Source organism: Lates calcarifer, linkage group LG20, assembly GCF_001640805.2.
Source record: "Lates calcarifer isolate ASB-BC8 linkage group LG20, TLL_Latcal_v3, whole genome shotgun sequence".
Taxonomy (NCBI): Eukaryota; Metazoa; Chordata; class Actinopteri; family Centropomidae; genus Lates; species Lates calcarifer.
In genome coordinates, this window is record NC_066852.1 from 13,226,256 (window position 1) to 13,246,540 (window position 20,285).

The 20,285-nt window shown below is 40.7% G+C and overlaps 2 protein-coding genes across 4 annotated transcripts in view; both read right to left on the minus strand.

The window, feature by feature from the left end:
* The window catches only part of ephb4a (eph receptor B4a), a 35,900-nt gene extending 34,041 nt beyond the window's left edge, over positions 1-1,859 (minus strand). Inside the window, exon 1 of the mRNA XM_018692099.2 lies at positions 829-1,859. Coding sequence (XP_018547615.1) covers positions 829-910 — 82 coding nt within the window. The 5' untranslated portion in view covers positions 911-1,859. The remainder of the gene's footprint in view (positions 1-828) is intronic.
* Positions 1,860-9,064: 7,205 nt separating this feature from the next.
* The window catches only part of LOC108893750 (disks large homolog 4), a 52,835-nt gene continuing 41,614 nt past the window's right edge, over positions 9,065-20,285 (minus strand). For all 3 annotated transcript variants that reach the window (XM_018692072.2, XM_018692071.2, XM_018692070.2), the window contains 10 exons: positions 19,659-19,773; positions 16,088-16,264; positions 15,768-15,810; positions 15,645-15,675; positions 14,958-15,005; positions 14,747-14,848; positions 14,378-14,550; positions 13,913-14,025; positions 13,704-13,795; positions 9,065-12,777 (listed from right to left, as the gene is read on the minus strand). In XM_018692072.2, the coding sequence (XP_018547588.1) occupies positions 12,671-12,777; positions 13,704-13,795; positions 13,913-14,025; positions 14,378-14,550; positions 14,747-14,848; positions 14,958-15,005; positions 15,645-15,675; positions 15,768-15,810; positions 16,088-16,264; positions 19,659-19,773 (1,001 nt within the window). In that variant the 3' untranslated portion in view covers positions 9,065-12,670. The remainder of the gene's footprint in view (positions 12,778-13,703; positions 13,796-13,912; positions 14,026-14,377; positions 14,551-14,746; positions 14,849-14,957; positions 15,006-15,644; positions 15,676-15,767; positions 15,811-16,087; positions 16,265-19,658; positions 19,774-20,285) is intronic.

Here is a 20,285-nt window from a genome sequence, read left to right on the forward strand (position 1 = left end):
AGCCAGACAATCTGAAACCGTCACTTTCTTTTAATGTTGTGACAGATAATTTCAGTCTTCAGATTCACACAAAGCTGATACTGGCCAATCTGCCCATTAACATTAAATCTGCTGCCAGAAACTAACTAACATAAATTATGGTCCAGGTTATTATATATTTGATATATTTTTCTTTCTTTCTTCCTCGAGTTAAAATTATAAAAGCTAAATTGCCCTAATGCATGTAGGTCTCATTAATCGCTCCACTGAAATCACTCCAGCCCTGTACCAGCCTCTATGCACTGAATGTTTTAGTATTGATTTTAGGGTAAGCTGGTTAAGGGCCCCCCAGGAAGCAGCCTAGGAACCTTTTGATGGCTTTAAAGTGGAAACTAATAGTGACTCAGGCTTAGAAATGGCCCTCCTGAAGACATTAAGTAACACCAATATTTTTGCTATTTCTTCTTCTTCTTTATTTCAAAATGAACTAAATAACGTAATGCCTGAGAAAGAGGAAGGGAAAAAAACACACATTTTCTTAATGTTTCTACATATAGACTGGGATTAGTGCTCTGCCTGTAACACACAGAGCTTCTCATCAGTGAGGTTGCAGTCATATCCTGCCATGATATTTCTGATTATTCCCCAGAGATTTAGGTCAAGTTATTGTGTGATGTTTGCAGAACATGCTTTTAAGATTCCTTGTGGTTTTACTGCACTTAAGTGTCGGTAAGGAGCAGGATGTAATACTAATTGGACCTCTCACTCAGCCATGTAGCCACAGAAAGCATGTCTAGGCAGCATTTAAAGAAGAAGGAGAGCGAGAAAAAAAAAAAAATCCAGACTCACCTTCCACTGCAGAAGCCAGATGAGCCCAGTTCAGGAGGATGATGTGCCCCAACAGGACGATGCTCCAGTATGTCAGCTCCATAGCGGTGTTGCTAAATGATAAAAAATGAAGCGACTGTTTCTGATTTGCCTTGAATTAAAGATCAAGTGGCACCGGCAGCTCGGCTGTGCACTCACTGACCGCAAACCAGTCCGCATTTAAAGTGGACTTCAGTTCAGAGAGCCTCACACTGTGGTCAAAAACACTGCGGTAGAGGGGGGAAAAAATACACTCAAGCTAAGTGCAGTTATCAGTCGACTGTGAGCATGAAGACCAGTCTCATAACAGCTCCTTTAACGGCGAGCGTTATTACCGACTGACAGGCTGGAAACTTCTCCGTATCGTTCAACTTTGTGTTGTGGTGAAAGTCTGGGCAGAAAACAACAGTCTGGAAACAAAGCACGGTGTCGCAGCTGCTCTCCAACCTCAGTCCTCTGTCAGCACAGGGGTTGCATGACTGAAACTTGTTGTGTCCTCGGATTTAATAGGCTCTTTGTGCTCCACACGACTTCTCCCAAATTTCCCCCCTCAGCTCGATGACCGAGCAGGTTGAATCCGCAACCAGGGCACCTCACTGCACATCTGTTTGTTGCAGGGTTAATCCTCATTATCAGTCGGTTCACACCTTCTCCCACATCTTCTCGTCATGTTCGGAAAAACAATTCGCTAAAGTGCGTTTTGTTTTATTTCTTTTTTTCTCTCTCTCTCCCCCACCTTCAAGCACCAGACTGTTTTGGCTGCGGGGAGGGGAAAAAAATCCACGAAAGGTGGTGGGGGATATTGCGCGACAGGTCTAGCCTGGCCTGGTTTTACAGGAAGAATTAAGACTGGAACAGAAGGAAAATGTCTCTTGTTTGGTCTCTGGTTAAGTGAGCAGGATAGCCGCTCAGCGGGTATTAAAAGTTGTGCTGTTGAGCAGCTCGTAGGGAAGTCTACAGTGAGCTGGTCACCGAGTATTTCATCTCCGCATCAAACCCAGAGTCGAATGGCACCGGTAAGCTCCGCCCACTCCCGTTTCCATAACAGCAGAGTCAAGAGCACGCGATGAGATACAGAATTTCCGGAGAGCGCCTTCAAAGTAAAACCTACGTTACCAAACGTTAGGAAAACAACGTCCTAAATTAAGGCCCAACGACACTGTTGGGCCTTAAATGAACCTTTTGGTTTTGTAATCTATACATAGTCATGCTATATACAGGCCCAGGGACCCAAAGGTGAGGGGACCTCTGGTCTTCACCTGCAAAATATCCCAGAAAGAGACACAAAATGACCATGGAGAGATGCGAAATGACCACAAAGAGACAACCACAACAAAAAGATGTCTGTGAAAATTCTCAGCCATTGAGGTCTTGGTATTTCTAAGTGCTATACGCAGGCAACTGGACTTGCTTGAGGTTCTTGACGACATTTCACTTTCTTAGTTCTTACTAAACTGCCACAGAGAGACATGAAGCATCTACAAAGAGATGTGAAATATCTACAAAGAGACATTAAATTACCACAATGTGGTTGTTTGTGGTCATTCTGTGTCTCTTTCAGTTGGGTCCGAGATTATATTTTCACAACAGCAAACAAACATACAAAAACAGATTTACAGTGTAGATAAAAGAAGTAGCCTAATAACACTAGAATATTTAATACTGTATGAGCTTATACTGTATGTAACAAAGATCAAGAGAGAGCAGAGAAAAATCTGAACAGAGGTATAATACACGTATGAATACACCTTACACACACACCATGCATGTAATTTGTATGTCACAATACTGCTTGGAATTGTGTCAAATTGACAACATCATTTTCAGCCCATATGCTTGTAGACTAGAGGACTTCAGTATGCGGTATCCAGAAAACCACTGGTGGCTTTCCACATAAGCTCCACAAGGACATATCAGTGCTAATTTTCACACACAAATGTATAAAACCCTGTAGCAGAGGTTGTTTATCCATTATGCCCTCCTTGTTTTCCACCCTCTTCCCACATAAAGCAGGTTTCAGCTTAGAGCACTAGGGGCAAAGAAAAGACACTTTTACTTTGACAAGAGATTTGCTCAACTTCCGGTAGAATTTATAACGTTTCTGATTGTCTTGACTCCAAAGTAACAATTAAGTCGGTTTTATCTACAAGTCCTGTTTCAGTAAACTGTCCTGAAGATGAAACCTGCAGGTTGAGTTTAGTGTGCCAATATTCTCTCAGTGGGAAAGCAGACAGTGTATCCATTCCAAAAAAAACAAAAACAAAAAAAAAACAAGTATATCTTAACTAAAATACTGTATGTCTGATGTAACATTGAACAACTTCCCATTTAGAGAACTCAGTGCCACGGTGCAGCACAACTTAAGAAAATAAACCTTTAAAGACAGGGCTGATAACTTATGACACATTCTGCCAACACAAACATCACTGGACTCATGATGCAACCCTGCTGCCATATTGCTTTTGGCAGATATCAGTTTTCTTGCTGTATGCTGGAAAAATATGGATTATGCATAATTTGCATTTCTAGCATTAGAAAGCATTAGCTATAGTGCATTTGTGCCACCTCACTGGCCACTCTGAAGTGTGTACATTTTATGACATCTCTCTCTGAAGTGTGCATATCTCTCTGTAACTAGCCACTCTAAACACAGCATACTTTAATGAGAGCCATAACATTACCGATTCATTACGTCAGTATTGCAGCGCAGCCTATTTTCTTATTTAATTAATGGGTGTTTTCCTCAAGGGGAACTGAATGGAATCACTTTTTGAAGAAGATCTGGGAAAGACAGCAGCATAAATAAGAGAAAATGCAAATTTTAAGTCTAAATGACAAAATGTAAATAAGACATTTGCAATTCAAGCTCACTAACAAGGCCAGACCAATGTTTAATTTTGGCAAGGCGAGACCACTGTTTCTCGTTCTCTGGGTTTCACTTGCATTATGTTTTTGTTTAATGTCTAATGTCAGAATTACTGGATTGAAACTCTGAGTTACATTCAATTTATCCATCCGACTGATGTCATCACATGGTGCAGTGCTGTACCTTTCTAAAAGTGACACATCTCAGCAATAAGCAAATCCCACAGTAAAGAATATGAATCAATGAGATCTGTATGGCACAAGAGAATGAGTTTTTTCTTATTGTTGCTTTACTCAGCATCAACATTAATTTATTTCAGTACTTACCAAGAAAATAGTCTGGAAAGTAAGACAAGGGAGATCAAATTAAAAGAACAGCACAGTTGGGATTTTGATTTTTAAACTCACGCTGATACTCACACTGCTTTGGTTTTCGTTCTTTATAATAAATAAAGTCATTATGAAAGAAAATAGCACACCCCAACTCTGTAACAGTGCCTGATGCACTCTTCTGTAACAACTTTTTTTTTTCTATTCTCTTCTTTTGTTCATATGTTAGTGTGTTAGATAAATGGATTGAAACTCAAAACAGCATGCATAAGGACGATGCTTAGGGGTTTTCAACTACCAAAGCTGTCACATTTGCTGTATGCAGTGCATGAAATTCTTCTTCATAAGCTTTAATCAGGCTCTCACTTCCAGCACTGGCAAGCTGCAGTGGGAGTTCAACAGGGAATAATCGTGAAACAGACGAGACTGAGAAATGGCCTTGGGAGGTTCCATTTTTCTTCGTCACACGAGTCTATAATTTGGAGAACCTCTTGAGTGTAAGACAGAGGAGCTTTGGGATCAGAGTGACCTAACAACAGAAGAAAACAAGGCTATTTGTCAGTTGTTTGTTCACACTATGCTTATTTTTTGCAGAGTCTGTGTTACCAGACACCTGAATGTCATCCCAGTGTTACTGATCATCACAAACTGCTGAAAGTCTGTAAGAAGGTAAGGCTTTGCTTGGTTTATTGGTCTGGCAGGTTTGGAGGGGCCTCTCCTGCTAGAGGAATAAGACATACAAATAGGACAAGGAGTAGAAGGAGTTGCTTTGGAGCAAGTATTGTAACCATAACCACAATCCTTCCCATCCCTTAACCAAAATATTGTAGCTTTTGCAATGTAATGGTGTGACCACAGGTTATCACATTACATTTTTTTGGCAGACCAAAGAGACATTTTTAGCCACAGCAGTATTGCTGTAGGGATGGCAATGTCATTCTGTTGGTTAGGTTAGTCAGTCCACCACTTTGGTCCAGACCAAAAACTGGATACAGTGTATTGTCATGAAAATTTGTTCTGACATTTAAGGTCACCACATGATGAATCCCACTGACTTGGGTGATCCTCTGTGAAATTAATCCAAAACGATGGTTGCAACGTGAGATTAACATGTTTGCTTTTCAGTGAAACTAAACTAATGTCATCCCTGTAATTAGAAAATGCTGCTAACACACTTTATGAAAAACTGTGAACATGGCAAACATACCTGGCAGCTAAACATCAGCACGTTAACATGATGACGTCAGCATTTAGCCCAAAGAACCACCATGTGCAAGCTGAACTCACTCTTGTTTCTCCTCGCATACACATTTTGTAAGCAGTGTGGCATTGAGTGTTTTGCTGAAGGGCACAATGAGTCAGTGATTGAGCCACCAATTGCCCTACAATCAATGGCCCACCCCTCTCTTCCTGAGTGTTAGCCATTCCATTAGTTTGTCCATCTATTCTCTACATATTGCATTAAAAAGGTGGCTCCTTAAAAGTAGCAACATAATGAGAAGTTAAATGATTTTTTTTCCCCATAATTTAAGGTCCACAACAACCATAGTATGCTATAATGGTACAAGGCATGCAATGAGCTTAACAGAATCTGTATGTTGGTATTATCTCTTCTTTTCCAGCAGCACCTATCTGGTTAGTACCGTTTGTGTATAATTTCCATAGGTGCGTGGATGTATGTGTGAAACATTTAAAAATTCTAACGCTGGCATAATTTTTAGATCATATGTTATCATTGCTGCTACAAAATGAAAATGTGCATTTGGCCTAGGTGACATTATAAGCCTTCATGGCTTAAGCTCTGCCATTGCAGCTTACACAATGACACCAAAAGGCTGCATTTTAAAATCACTGTCCTACTCATGGTTGGCAAAACAGTGTAAAATCAAAAAATCTTTGTCATTTCCAATTAATTTCAAGGTTGTTAAATATAACTCATAGAAGGCAACATTCCTTTGAAGCCAGCATGCCATGTTTTAATCGGTTGAATGAGTATAGAGTTGACATTTTTCCACCTAAGTGAATATGCCAAAACACCTCTCACAATCCATTTCATTTGATTCTAACATAATTATATTACACAAATGTCCTCTGTGGTAAGGTTGGCTGCAGTTTGGAGTTTTTAATAATTTCTAATAAGAGTCAGGAAAAGGCAGAAGAACCCATTAGGTTTAAGCCAACATCAATCTGAGAACTCTGGCACAAAACCACAGGAGTCTTGTCTTATCTTGGGTCTATAAACTGGATAAGGCAGCTCTTTTCAAACCAGCACAAAGCAGCGTCTTAACGGCAAAACCTTGCACCACACCCTGCCGTGCACCAATCTGAAGATGAATCATCTAATCCCCATGCAGACAATGTGATATTTGGATAAAAAAGACACAGTGAAGTGGCTGAAGTGACGTCACCTGAGTTTACTGAAGCCGTGCAAGACGTAAACATGAGCGTTGAACTCAAGTGAGTCCTACACAAACAGTTTTGATGGATGCCAGCTGGGACCTCATGGGTGTAAGAGCAAAAAGGAAAGGGCGGGGGTGGGGGTGGGGGGTGTAGAAGAGTCGGCGAGTAGAAGACGCAGCAGGCTGAAATGAATAATAAAATATGAACAAGGAAAGGATCTGTGTTTGATCCTCTACCCTGGGCTGTAGCTGTCATGTTGTAATGAAGGTAACAAATGATACTGACAACCTCCTGTGTGGAGCCAAAGTGTTTGGTAGACTGATTGAAAATGTCTTGGTAAGGTCTATGACTAACAATATCTGCTGCTGTTTTTGAAACTCCCTACATAGAAATACGCCAGCCGTGTAATCACCCCAGATCCTCAGGATTACCTTGACCAAAGAATTAAATCTGTGCAGAGGAATACAGGCACACCCATCTGATAGCTCATGCAATGGAAAGGTGGACCTATTTGCCAAAAACTTTCTTGTGCACCACTTCATGCATATACTCAGAAGGCCTCAACACTTAATGTGATCATCTTGAAGTCTGGGGTGTGTGCTGCAAGTCAGGACTAAAAGTAAACATTCAAGGGATAACTGATGCTCGAAACACCTCAACTGTTGTTGTGCCTTCAGGCCCACTGATAATATTGGCTTTCAGTCGTGTCATGTGTTGTGTTGTACCAAAATGCTTCGCTGGATTTTTTCCCATGCAGAAGCATATGAGCAGTTTCAAGGTTCCTTTGAACGCTTTGAGATAATTCTCATTCGAGTCTTCTCTTTCCAACGCTCACGAGACACACATGTCAGCTGCTCTTTCATCCAAATCCCACCCTGTCACTGCAGCTCTGGACGCCAGCAGCAGGCATAAAGAGGTATTACTCCATTACCAGCCTTTTGTGAAACAATGCTGCGAACAATCGCTGGTGATGCAGTGGAGCTAGGGCTGACTCTCAATGTCTAATGACTATCATTTTGATCCTTCAAAGAGTTGTGAGATCAGACTGTTTGACAATTATCCTGCTAATTTCGCTCTGCTAGCTTCCTCATTTCATCTGTGTTTGGAGTGAATTTTGGTTTGTAATCACTGGCTTGATTTAATTATTCCATTTGGAAGCATTCGTTCCTCATCCCTCCTTTAGTTTAAAATGACTGGCAGTAAAACAGGATGCTCGCAGTGGATTGTGTGTGCATCTGTGACACGTCGGGTTTCAAGATTTTCAACACATGAATCACTGTAATGATTAAAGAGAGTTTATCCAGTGAGTCAGTCACTTAATCAGGAGGAAATTTCAAGTTCTAATTTTGAAGAAACCACATTTCTTTGGCGAATTTTTCAATAATCCATCTGTCAAGCGTCTGTCTTCCTCTAGGATCCAACTGTGCATTCTACCACCAGCTTGTGTGTAGATGCATTATACGCCCCAGTGTATGTTACAGACACTTTTTAATGGCTGACAGGAGGATAACAGAAACATGTGGACAGGGGGGGTAACCTGATGGCTTCACGGCCTTACCAGTTTGCAGGTTTAAATCCTGTTTATGACCTCTGATGGATGTTCTCCCCTCTTTCTGCCTGACCCTTTATATCACTTTCAGCTGGCATAATACAGCAGAGACCAGGCTGCGGTCAAACGGGTGATTGATGTTTTGAATTTTAGGAGCGAAATACCTCAGCCTCACCATGACCCCAAACAAGATAAGTGGTTAAGAATGAATAGATTAATATTCTACCTCAGTCCTCTAAGTTTTTTTTTTCTTTAATGTCTCTACCATTCAAACAGATGGAAAAACAAAACAAAAAAAGTGTGTTGTGCATCAGTTTGTACACATTCGCCCCAAAATTCGGCTTGAAATATTTGAGGTTGAACAAAATTTGACTGTAAAACATGAGTTTGAAATGACTAGTCCAACAGCAGGTCAGTGAGGGCTAATCAAGTTACAGCTCATTGGGTTTTCTCAATGGTCTGTCTAGAGTTAATGTAAAAATTTAAAAGACCAATATGTAATTCTGTGACTGTTTAAAATGGAAATAAATTCAGAAAAAAATATAGAAAAATATTGTTCATGCACAGTAATGGTATGAGAAAACCATACCCAACAGCACCAGAGAATATGGCAACATTAGATGCAGATGACTGGGCACTAAATGACAAGTCAGATCTTATGTTTCTGTTGGTTTGATTAACATACGGTTTCCATACAGATGACACAAATGCAAGTTAGAGGCAAGAGCAAGGATACGGGATCATGGCAGCCACGCACACAGATAATACACACACTATAGCATGATGTGCAGTCACATGAAAAGATCCTCGTTGTTTGCTTTGCTAAAGAGAAAATGGTTCCCCTGATGGGAGGATGGGAGGTGGTCGGGGAGTGACCAGCAAATAAGAGCCAGAGCGAGAACAGTGCAAAAGCAGCTGAGAGGAGCTTGTGTAAGAAGCCGAGGACTGAAGAGAATGAGTGCCCTCCCCTGGCCGTACTGTTGTTCTCCTCGCAGTCGTCACCTGTGGAACTGTAAGACATGGAATCATCAGTGCAGACAAACACAATAATCAAAAACAAGACTGCTGAGTCCATTTTTCAGAAAGCATTTTTAAATTCATTTTATTATTTTATAGCTAATTTACAACAAGCGCTTCACTGAACTGGAACATTTTATTTTGCTTGATATTGTCATTGTTAAATATATTTTTCTGCATCAGTTGACTTTGTTGTAAGTTTGTAATCAGTCTTTTCTGTAAAAATTCATATATTTTATAAGGAATATCACACTATGATACGGATGGCTGAGAGAGATATTAAGAAATACATTGAACCCTCAAATAAAGAAATTGAAAACATATTATTCCATTCATGGATGTGTTGTCATGTGTTGTTGTTTCTGTGGCTTTATCAATGTGTGAATGTAAATGGATGTGTGGACGTGCTGATATCTTTGAGTGTGTGTGTGTGTGTGTGTGTGTGTGTTGCCCACCCGGAGTGTGCAGATGTTGTTTCTGTGTGTTATTTTTTTTGTTGTTGTTGTTTTGTTTTGCTTTTTTTTTTGAGCAGTTAAACTGGGCTGTGGCTCTGATGGATTCTGTACTTGCATCGATTCAGCAGTGTGCACGGCTAAACCTAAAGCCACACGGCACTTCAACATCTCTATTATATTTACAGCATTTCTGGCCGAGACCCAAAAGCTCTCTCAATGTGGAAAACAAGAAAAAAATAAATTAAAAAAATTACAAAAATATACAGACTTGAGATGGAACCAAGTGACAATTCTAAATAAATAACAAGTCATAAACAAAAACAAAAACTTGATACTTGTCATTCACAGGCTCCAGCTTTTCCACCATGAGCTGAGAGAAGCAAGTGAGCAAAAAATAAACAAACAATAAATATGAATGGTCACTTCCATCAATACTTCCACCTTCACTCTTATAATTCAGGACAAATTATAAGTAAACACAAACACATGCTCATAAACCCTTGGGAGTCTTTTTACTTTGCCATCTTTTTTTCCTGCTGATACCTGTAGCATATAATGCCGTCAGTGCAAACTTTATAAATACTCTTTTACTCTTAGACACATGTTAAAACCATCTTCATTGCATAACATCATAGCAGTATTGCACTACATCTTCGTGTGTGTGTCTCAATCTCTCGCTCTGGCACACACACACATGCGCACACACATTCACACTCACACACACACCACTCATTTATGTATTATACATTATAATCACCAGTGGATGTTATAAAGGATAGATGTTCTCATATAATATCATTTCTATATTATATAGGCTCTTGTCACCTACACACACAAGCGGCAAACACACATATGCACACTCACACTGTCGCACACACACACACAGCTGCATTGTACATGTGCCTCAATTCATTCTCAATGTACACAAGAACATGTCAGATATGCCAGTTCAAAGCTCTAGTGTGAGGTCTGCTTCACATCGACTCCTATGGTTCAGTTATTTCTTTTTGCTGCGTTTTACAACAATAAAATGGGAACGTGAGTAAATTCAACAACCAAACAGCAATATTACCCAAAGAAATCAATGGAATATTGTTTGTAGATGTTGATTTTTACAGACTTAGTCCCGTTAGAAATTGTCATAAAAAAGATATATATATATATATTTATATTTATATTTATATATATAGGCCATTTATTTGTTAAACATGACTTAGCTTTAATTTGTGTGGACACAAGAGGGAGATAGAAGCAGAGAAAAAGTGGAAGAGAGAGAATAAAAGAAGACCTATTCCTCCCACACAGAGGAGTTTCCACACATGAATGTGCACGAATGTGCACACACGAAGACGCACGCACGCACACACACGCAAGCTCACACAGACACACACCCACACACACGCGCCATGGCTTTTACTGCAGCCACTGGAAACAGTGTGTACGTCTGTGGCTGAGAGGATTCTTTTGGAAGAGTGATCGGTGAGTTGGCTGTGGCGCGATGAAGCTAACAGCTCTGCTGTTTGTGCCTAGAGAGATAACATTCATCCTGGATTCTGACTAGCAGGTCAGAACAGCCAGTGCCCCCCACCCCACCCCCTGTAGAGGAGTGTGCTAGGTTACAGCTGAGGTTATAACTCTACGTGTGTGCACCTGTGTATCGGTGGATAGGTGTGAGAGTGTTGTGAGTGTGTGTGTGTTGGTGCATGAGTGTGTGTGCATAAGAGAGCGGAGGCAAGATGTAAGAGCATCTACTGTGCTCGGGACTGGCCTCTCGTGACTATGTCTCACGACCTCATCTCTCTTCTCTTCTTCCTTCATGAGACATGCTAAAAAACTCCTCCACAATAAGGAGGTGGCAAAGGAGAACACACCCTACTAACTCACCTTTCTTTTTATTGTATAGTTTTCTCTTTTCTTTTTTTTTTTTTAGTCAGATTTTTCCATTCTTTTTCTCTCCTGTCTCCATTGTCTTTGAGGATGCATGCACAAATTCAGCATATGAGTTTTTATCATTATAATTATTTGAACTGCCTTTAAATAATGCCTCGCAATATTCAACATGGGTGATTGAGCAAATGTCAGTCTTGGTTGCTGAGGTGTAATTCTGAGTCCACACCCAGAACCAAGAAGAAAAAACCAAAAGAGAAAAAAAAGAAAAGAAAAAAAAAAGAAGGACTCCTGGTCAAGAGGGACTCAACAGGATCTGGGCCCCCTATTCTCAGTCTTCCCCCATTCCTGTCCTGAAACAAGGCAGAGCTGACAGGAGGAGGAGGAGAGAAAGCCAGGAGGTGATATAAAAAGAGGGGCCAGCGTCTTTTTGGGCACCTCCATCTCAGACATAGGCGCGCAGAGGTGTTCAGTGTGGGGGGCTGTGAGTGTGACACTTCCAAGGGACAGGGAGGGTTGAGGTGGTCTTAATACTACCTCGAGGTCCGTCCCTGCTGGGTCACCCTCTACTCTCTTTCAAGCCCTGCTCAGACCTAATGTCTCCTGTGTCTGAGTGTATCCAGATCGTGTCTAGATCCAGATGACGTGGACTGCGGTTCACACCTGACATTAAAATGCATCAGAGATATCTAACTTAATGATTGGATTCCGCTTCACATTTGATTTCATCTGCTGGGAAACTGCAACTGCATCTAAACAGAAAGAAAACAAAACACACATTACACACCAAGTTGTCTGGCATCGCTAAATCAACTGTGCTTAGGACATTTGCATCCCCAGTTTTGGGTGCAGTCACAGCTGTATTTAGAGCTGTCCACTTGCGGCCAAGATGCATTTTAATGCTAAGTGTGAACGGGGCTTCAATACTCAGCCCTGCCTCATTAAAGTGGAATACTGATTAAGTCTTTTCTCTTCGTCTCTTTCAGTCTAATTACACACTCACTGTGTTCGCATCTGTCTCAGAGTCTCTTATTTGGTATCGTTCTTTTGCCTCGCTGTATCACTTCCTGTGTTTGTCTCTGTTTCTGTGTTTGTCTTCGTATGCGTTTGTCTCTCTGTGTCATTCTCAGTGATTGCCTAAGCACTGACTTTACTGGAGGATGGACAGACAGGCAGGCAGGCAGGCGAGGCTGGCTTGGCTGTGAGGGTGAAAGGGGTGTTGTTGGCGGTGGTGGTGGTGGTGTTGGTGGTGGTGGTGTCGGTTGGCGGTCGTAAGGGAGGGGGCTGGGTGGGGACGGGGGGGGTCGGGGCGGGTGCAGCATCACAGCCTCTCCCGAGTGGGGATCCAGATGTAAGGCCCTGATTGCTCCTCGATCACTGTCTTTACTTTGTGGTAGACCTCTTCAAAGCTGTCCCCTTCCACGACAGCTGCGGCAGGACGCGACGATGTATGAGGGGAGGAGAGAACACAACGAGGGGTGAAGGAAAAATGGAACAGGCAGTGGTGAAACAAAAAGAGAGACAGCAGGGGAGGGGGAGGAAAAATGGAAACATTAGGGGGAAAGGAAAAGGGAGAAGAGAGACAGAAGATGATGAACGTTTATCAAATTTGTGTTTGCAAGACACTGTTAGGAATAATAAAATAATTTACACCATGAATATGCAGTTTGATAATCTGAGTGCAAAATCACAATGTTAAACAAAAGGCAAATTATAAATGTATTTCTACAAAGTCTCCCCATATTTATTCAGTCTCACACAAAGTCTTTCAGTGGCTGATAAAATGTCACACTCGACAGCTGTTCATGATTTGTTGAAACTGTAGACAGCGGTGGATTTGTCAGAGAACCTAACATTCAAGTCCTGTTGACTGCTGTGATTTGCCCTAAATGCGTCTCTTAAATGTTAAAAAAGCCCTGAATCCTCCAAGAATGCTCATTTTCTCATTTAACTCATTCAACTCATTCAGCAATACCTGGAACATGGAAATGTGAAGTTTGTGCTTGTGGAGGAGGCATTTGTTGGCATTTAACAGTGAGAAAAGACAGCACATTCTTACTGCCTTAAATGTGCACACGAGCTGAACTGAAATCATGGACAACCTGTTGTTTACAAAAATCCTGTCATCATAAAATAAAGGATTTTTATGTTGACCACTCAACATCAAGTGGATTATGAGTAAGCATACAGCGGAGTGCAAACACAGGTGTGTTAGCTCACATTTACCACCTAGCGCTGCCATATTTCAAATTCAAATCCACTGGTAAGTATGCAAGGTGTGTGTAGACAGGGAAGGATACCAATTTTCTAGGAAGAAATCCCAAGTTCTGTGTTGTTACTTTGTGTGCACTTACCGGAGAAACACTCTAGAAAGTCTTGCTCTAGTTTGAGGGCTCGGTCCATTCCTTTCCTGGCCTGCTCCTCTGTCAGGCGAGTGTTGATCTCTCTGTTAACATCATGGACAAAATAATCTATTATGACACATACGTTAATAATAATATACTATTCAGTTTCTGTTGACCAAACATCTACAGACTGTATGAAGAACTTTTGCTGTACATACAGGACATTCTCCAGCGACTTAGGCCGGACAAAGATGGCGATGGGATGAAGCTGAGCTGCTTGTAGTCTGCGCACAGCGTTGGCTGATACATCCAGGATGCAGTGTTTTCCCTGCTGCTCGAGCACACGTGCAGGGGAATAAATGATGAGGATTAATAGAAATTTGAAATGACTTTAAAATGACCATTTAATTAAATGAGAGCTTGCAGCACATTACTCAAACTTTTCTCCTGTCTGTTATAAAACATTTTGAACAAAAAATGTAAATTAAAGTTATTTCTGATCATGAAGAAATTCATCATATTTAAATACACATCCTGTGCCTGGTCTTATAATTAGAGAACAAGTTATTGTTTAGCAATCAGTGGAAGTAATTAAACCAAATTACAACAAAGAATTGGGAAAAACTGACAATTTCATCATTGGTATTCTTTTTTATTTCCTGGTATAAGATGTTGCTGCCCACCTGCTCAGCCACTTCACGAACACTCTGGACACTGGTGCCATACAGGTGACTGTTGTACTGGCCCGCCTCGATGAACCGATGGCTCTGAATGTCCTTCTCCATCTGCTCCCGTGACGACACAAAGTGATAGTCCCGTCCATCCACCTCATATTCCCTCTTGGGCCGCGTAGTGTCTATCAGGCAAAACAGCAAAACAATAAAAGCAGCTCATGCACTCACACCGCTCAGAATCTCCAAAGTAAAGCAATTACTTCACTGGAAGGGGGATGCATTATGCAGACATCACCCTAAAATGGCTGTAGGTGGCAGCACTGACATGACATTATAACCAGGGAGCGGATCTCTATGACTGACAGCGTAATTACTTACGTGGGACACAAGATCCAAACTTATCAGGGAATTCAGACAACAGGTCGTCATTTATCCTGTCCTTCACAGGACCCAGAATGATGATGGGCCTCGCATAATGAACTTAGCACGAGGAGAAAGAGAGTAGGAACATTCAGAGAAGGGAACTCTAAACAATTTCACATAACAGGCTTAAATAATGGACTTCAAACATTCTTCTTTATGACCTTACCTTCCACTTGGGTGACTGTTTCGTAACTGTGTGATGTTTTATCTCTCCCTGGAGACAGAACACAGGAGCACTCAGCCAAATTTCTTTTTACCACTATAAAATGACATTTAGGTTTATAGTGTATGTGCGCCTGTGTCTGTGTGTGTCTGTACTTGTGTGTAATGAATGTAGTTATTTTCAGATGCTTTAGCTGATAAATCAGACGTCATTATTGACAAGAGCAGTAAAGACGTGACTGTGTTGGAAGCGAGGCGAGCCTTGGACCACGATCTGGGGGAAAATGTGAGTGAAGACTGCTTGTGTTTACATTTGGCAGTCTGTGTAATGTCCGCAAATTGATGGTGAGGTGTTTAAAGATGACAGCAATGCCAAAGAGTAGGGGAAAAATAGGCAAAAGGGCTGCTCTGAGTCTGCAGTTATTGGCAGTTAAGACATTTGCATGGGATGCTGCTACTTGCACCTTCAGTTAATCTTGTAATGGATACACAAAACAGTCTCCTACAGAACGTGAACATGAGCATTAAATGTACGTAAATGAAACAGATTTGTGCATGTGTCAGCAAATCATGTTCCTCTGTTGTCAGTGCATCCTGCCCATTTAAACAGCGTTACCCGTAAACTGCTAGAAATCAGTAACATGTGTAAATGGTGGCTTGCAGTGTTAATATTATGCCTCATACTAATTACCTTGAGTGCTCAAGGTGTCTCGACCATGGTCCTGCAACAGAAACGAGAGCAGAGATTTACACATGGGGGAAACAGTTGGGAGAGAACAAGCCTCTTTCAAACAACTCTGGTGAATTAACTTACCCTCTCTTTGGTGTTAACACGAGACCACTCTTTTCTTTCCACCCTGTAGAGACAAGGATGTAAAAATGAAGACATTAAATTTTGCAGACAGTGGGGAGACATAGAAAAAGGTAGGAAGTGGTTCTGTGAGTCACACCACATTAATTATAAATCATCATGGTTCCAATGGCTTTTACAGACAACCTAACTTGGTAAGTCTGATACGAGCAGTTGTAGTCACACATCGAGTTTAATCAAGGTGTTTAGTAACTGTTGAAACATAGTGAAACATCAGTCACCCCCCCCTCCCACACTTACTCACAGTGAAAAGTGTGTCTGACCTGTGCTTGCTGGGGATGAAGCCAACCTCTTCAGCCTCATTTTGGGGGCTGACTTTACGGGCCTGCCACCACTCCTCGTCTCCGCAGTCCAACACATGCAGCACATCCCCAAACTTGAAGCCAAGTGCTTGACTGAGGAAGCCACAGTCTGCAGTCTTGTCATAGTCAAAAAGAGCCCTGAGTGATGAAAGAATCTGAATCAGTCACTAAATAAAAACTGTTGAATTCTACTGAACGGCTTGAACACAGTAGTATGATGTCTTTTTGTATTGTGCAGTTTGTAAACATCAGGTGCTGTTGTTTATAATATATGAAGTGTCCCAATCCCAGATGTAGTTTTATTAAGACTGCACGAAAAGAAACATTTTGTTTGGTGACATGCACAAACAGCTGTAACCTTGCATGGAAACAATATTTCATTGTAACTTATGAGAAAAAAAAAAAAAAAAAAACAATCCCTAGAAATTTTGCTAAACAGTGTAGTTGTTTAGACAACAATTTAGTTGACGGCACGAAGAAAAAAAAAACACAGGAACATGCTTATGCTTTTCAGAAAGATGACAGAAATCCTGTACGATTGTGCTGCAGGACTCCAGCTGCCAGATGAGAAAGATAATCTCTGCCATCTTGGAATCACACACGTCTGGAGTTTGATTAGCCTTAATTGCTCCGGCTCTTCATCAGCTAAAGGTGTGTCCTTCTGTCATGACACACCCCTGACACTGGCGCGAATTCTGTTAAGCTGTTGCTGAAAAGTTAACTCGTCCTGTGGTTGTTTGTATTTCAAGCCTTCATGGGTGCTTCACTCTGACAGCTTAGATAACGCCAGGTATTTACAGGTTTACCTGTGAAGCTAAAGTGACAGGAGCGAAGCGAAGCGTTAACGTTGGGGCAGGTACGTTATTTTAATTCAGCCGCAGTGCCTGCTGCACTGTCATCAAAGCAACCAGCGTTTTCTTGGCAATTGTGAACGAAACTGAGACGGACCTAGAAGAAGCCGAAGAAGAAACTGGACGAATATGGCAGGGACTCAGCGGATATGGTTTCAGAGGGAAACTACAACAAAATGGCAACAGGACGACAGCAGAACATTTCTTCACTTTCTGGGTAGACTCCGTCAATTGTCATGTTCCTGCGAGTCACACCTGGACCTGGTGAGGACTTAATCACCAGTTTACACAGGCAATCAAGTATGAAGTTCTTCTAAAGGTAAGACGCATATTCCCTGATATGGTGATATGGTTTGGCGACTGGTTGTTTGCTCATTGTAGCAGGATTGTCTGTTTCAGCTGGTTGCACAGATTATGTAGATTAATATGATCATAACTTCCACCGTGCATTAATCTTTCTGTGGCCTTCGTTTTCATAAACCTAACTTACTGTGGCTTATTGTGGTAATGGTGGGTTGGTTTGAAGTGATTACTCTCTGACAGTAGATGTTATGAGTGGAGTTGTGTTGTTCAGGGTACTGGAACAGTAGTGGGCTGCAGCACTCAGGGTTTATCTCACTTGTTGTCCGCATAAGTTATATGTGGGATGTTTGCAGCTCCCTTTTTAATTAGGCATTTTGTCATTACTCTAAATGATTATATACAGTGAATATGATAATGTATAGTGTAATTAACAGAATGCAGAGTTTTATCAGTATTTACATTAAATCTAGTATGGACAGGAAATGTCTTGAATCTGTGAAGCCACTGGTAAGTGACACTATGGTACATGGTGTCTTCAAGTCTTTGCTGGACCATGTAAGATAGTGGTATACTTCTAATATGGGCTTACTGTTGTTTGTAAATTTATGGTATTTGTTCTTTTACCATTTGTACCTTTTTAATGAACACATTCGGTGTGTTAATCCAGTCCTGTCTTGGGATTTGTACAGCGCTTGCCCTAACTTTGTTACGAAAGAAAAAAATGATTCATCAGTGAATGTTCCATTACTTTTCTCTGTGGACATTTCATAAAATCCCTATTTCAAAAGTATTAAGCCGTGAATCAAACAAGCATATGCTACAGTGTGACTCTTGACCTTATTTGGAAAATAAAACTATACAAAAAAAGGCCAAATGTATAACACTTACTGGCTTTGAAGAGGGAATGAACTGCACAGCTCATCAAATATTGTTTGTTTTGAATGTATTGGACTCCCATTCTCTTCATACAGATCAGCCATAATTTACAGTCACATACTGTGCATGATCTTCTACTGGTCAGTGGTTAGAATCTGCCATTTTTCTAGTTTCTACTGAAATTTAAGCAGCTCAAGTCCAGTGAATAACCTTAAAGAGGTCAGCTGTAAACTGTGGTGTAAGTTTAGGTCACCAGAAAGTGAAAAAACATGTTAATTCATTAGAAAACAGGTCATCTTCAGGGATTTAGAAATGTGATTATTTCCACCTTTCCTGCAGCAATGGAAGTAAATGAACAGCTCTTACAAGTTTCCCAACATTTGTTGATCTCTTACAAAACCTCTGATGCATTGTGAGGACAATGCTGTGCTGCAGGAAGTAACACTGTATCATGAATGGTGAAGAAAAAGGGAAAGTAACAGAGGAAGACAGACTGGCAGGGGTTCATCCTACAGCAAGATAATGACCCAAAACATTAGAGGAACAGACAGGATGGAAGACCAGCACAGTCTCCAGACTTAAACCCCATGGAGCTGGTTTGGAATGAACTGGACAGAGGGTGAAAGCAAAGCAGCCAACAAATGCAACACATTTGTGGGAAGTTCTGCGACAGTGTTGTGATTAATTTTTTGAGCAATATTTGATTTCCATTGCAAAAGGGATGTAATGAGTGTGTTTAGCTGCTGGATGAGTAAGAAATTTAGATTATATTTAGTTCAACAAGAAGCTGCTTTAAATTCAGAAACACTGAGATGGTGAATTATATAAATATAAATAATAGATGGAAAAATGGAGGTGTTCTAAACGTTTTGACCGGTTGTGTTCTTGTAGTGCTGTGTAGTTGTCTGTCTTTCTATCTGCTCTGGCTTCAACATTTATAACTTAAACACAGTTTCTTAAAAACAAAGCCTATCATGAGCCATATAGCATTTCATTTTATAGATTATTCTACAGACATTTTCCATATAATCAAATTCCCTGTGATGACTATGAATGGTATTCTCACTTTCAGAACTCAACATTTTAGCTCTGTAAAGCCTTTGCGTTTAGTTCATAAATTTAGAAACATCTGGCACCATAACAGCATTTTAATGCATGAGTGGCTTTGCTCAAATCATGACTAAACATGACAGCAACGTTACAAAAGAGAATCCCTATGGTTATAAACCTGATGCTTTGATTGTTACCTAGCTAATGTGTTTGCCTTGCGAGCAGACTCCCATCACAAAATCAATCAAAATAACATTCTTTCATCAAAATGTGTTAAATTAAACTAAGCCTGAATATTTTAAATTCTTTAAAGTAACCAAAACTGTAAATGTAATCACAATCAGTGTTGCCCAACAGCTGTTAAAATCCATTAACCCAAAAGTCTTTTTTATCCAGTGTTTCCCCTGTGTCATATTGCAATAAAGGTACAGTTTCTACTTTAAGTGTAAGACCTGATGTAGAAGCCTCTCTTTGGGTTGCTCCTTAGTGTCGTGGTCCCAGAGCCCATGCTGCTGTTCATCAGCTGTTCCCTCAAGTCATGGATCTTCGCCTCAAAGCGGCTGTACTCTGAAAGACAGAAATACAAACAAAATCCTCTAGGCTTAGACTGAGACGCATGAAAAGTTTGTCAATCCAACTTTTCATCTCCTAATGCCAATTTTATTCCTCAGCAGATACGAGTGCTCTCTTTCCCCCCAAATTTTAAATCTGTATCTCTCTGCATAGAGCTAATTTTATAATTTTTTTGTGAAGTTACTCAAGGCTAGGGGTTGTTATTGCATAAAAAAACACAGTCAGCAGCCGAGTGACTGAATGTAAGGAATAGTGGACTTCATCTTGTTCCCAGTAACTAATTACTTCCGTCTTTGCCCATTGCCAACATTTCCACCTTATTTTTCGTAATCTGTTTTTGAGATATTCTGCTTACAAACAAACAAGTACACCAACACTCTTTGCCAGAGCTAAGAAAGAAAAACCAGGTTTATCGCTCCACTGGACGACTCTTCAAATGAAACCTCATTAAAATATCTTGGAACAAGTAGATTTGGCAGCTGATTTGACATAATTTTGATCCTAAT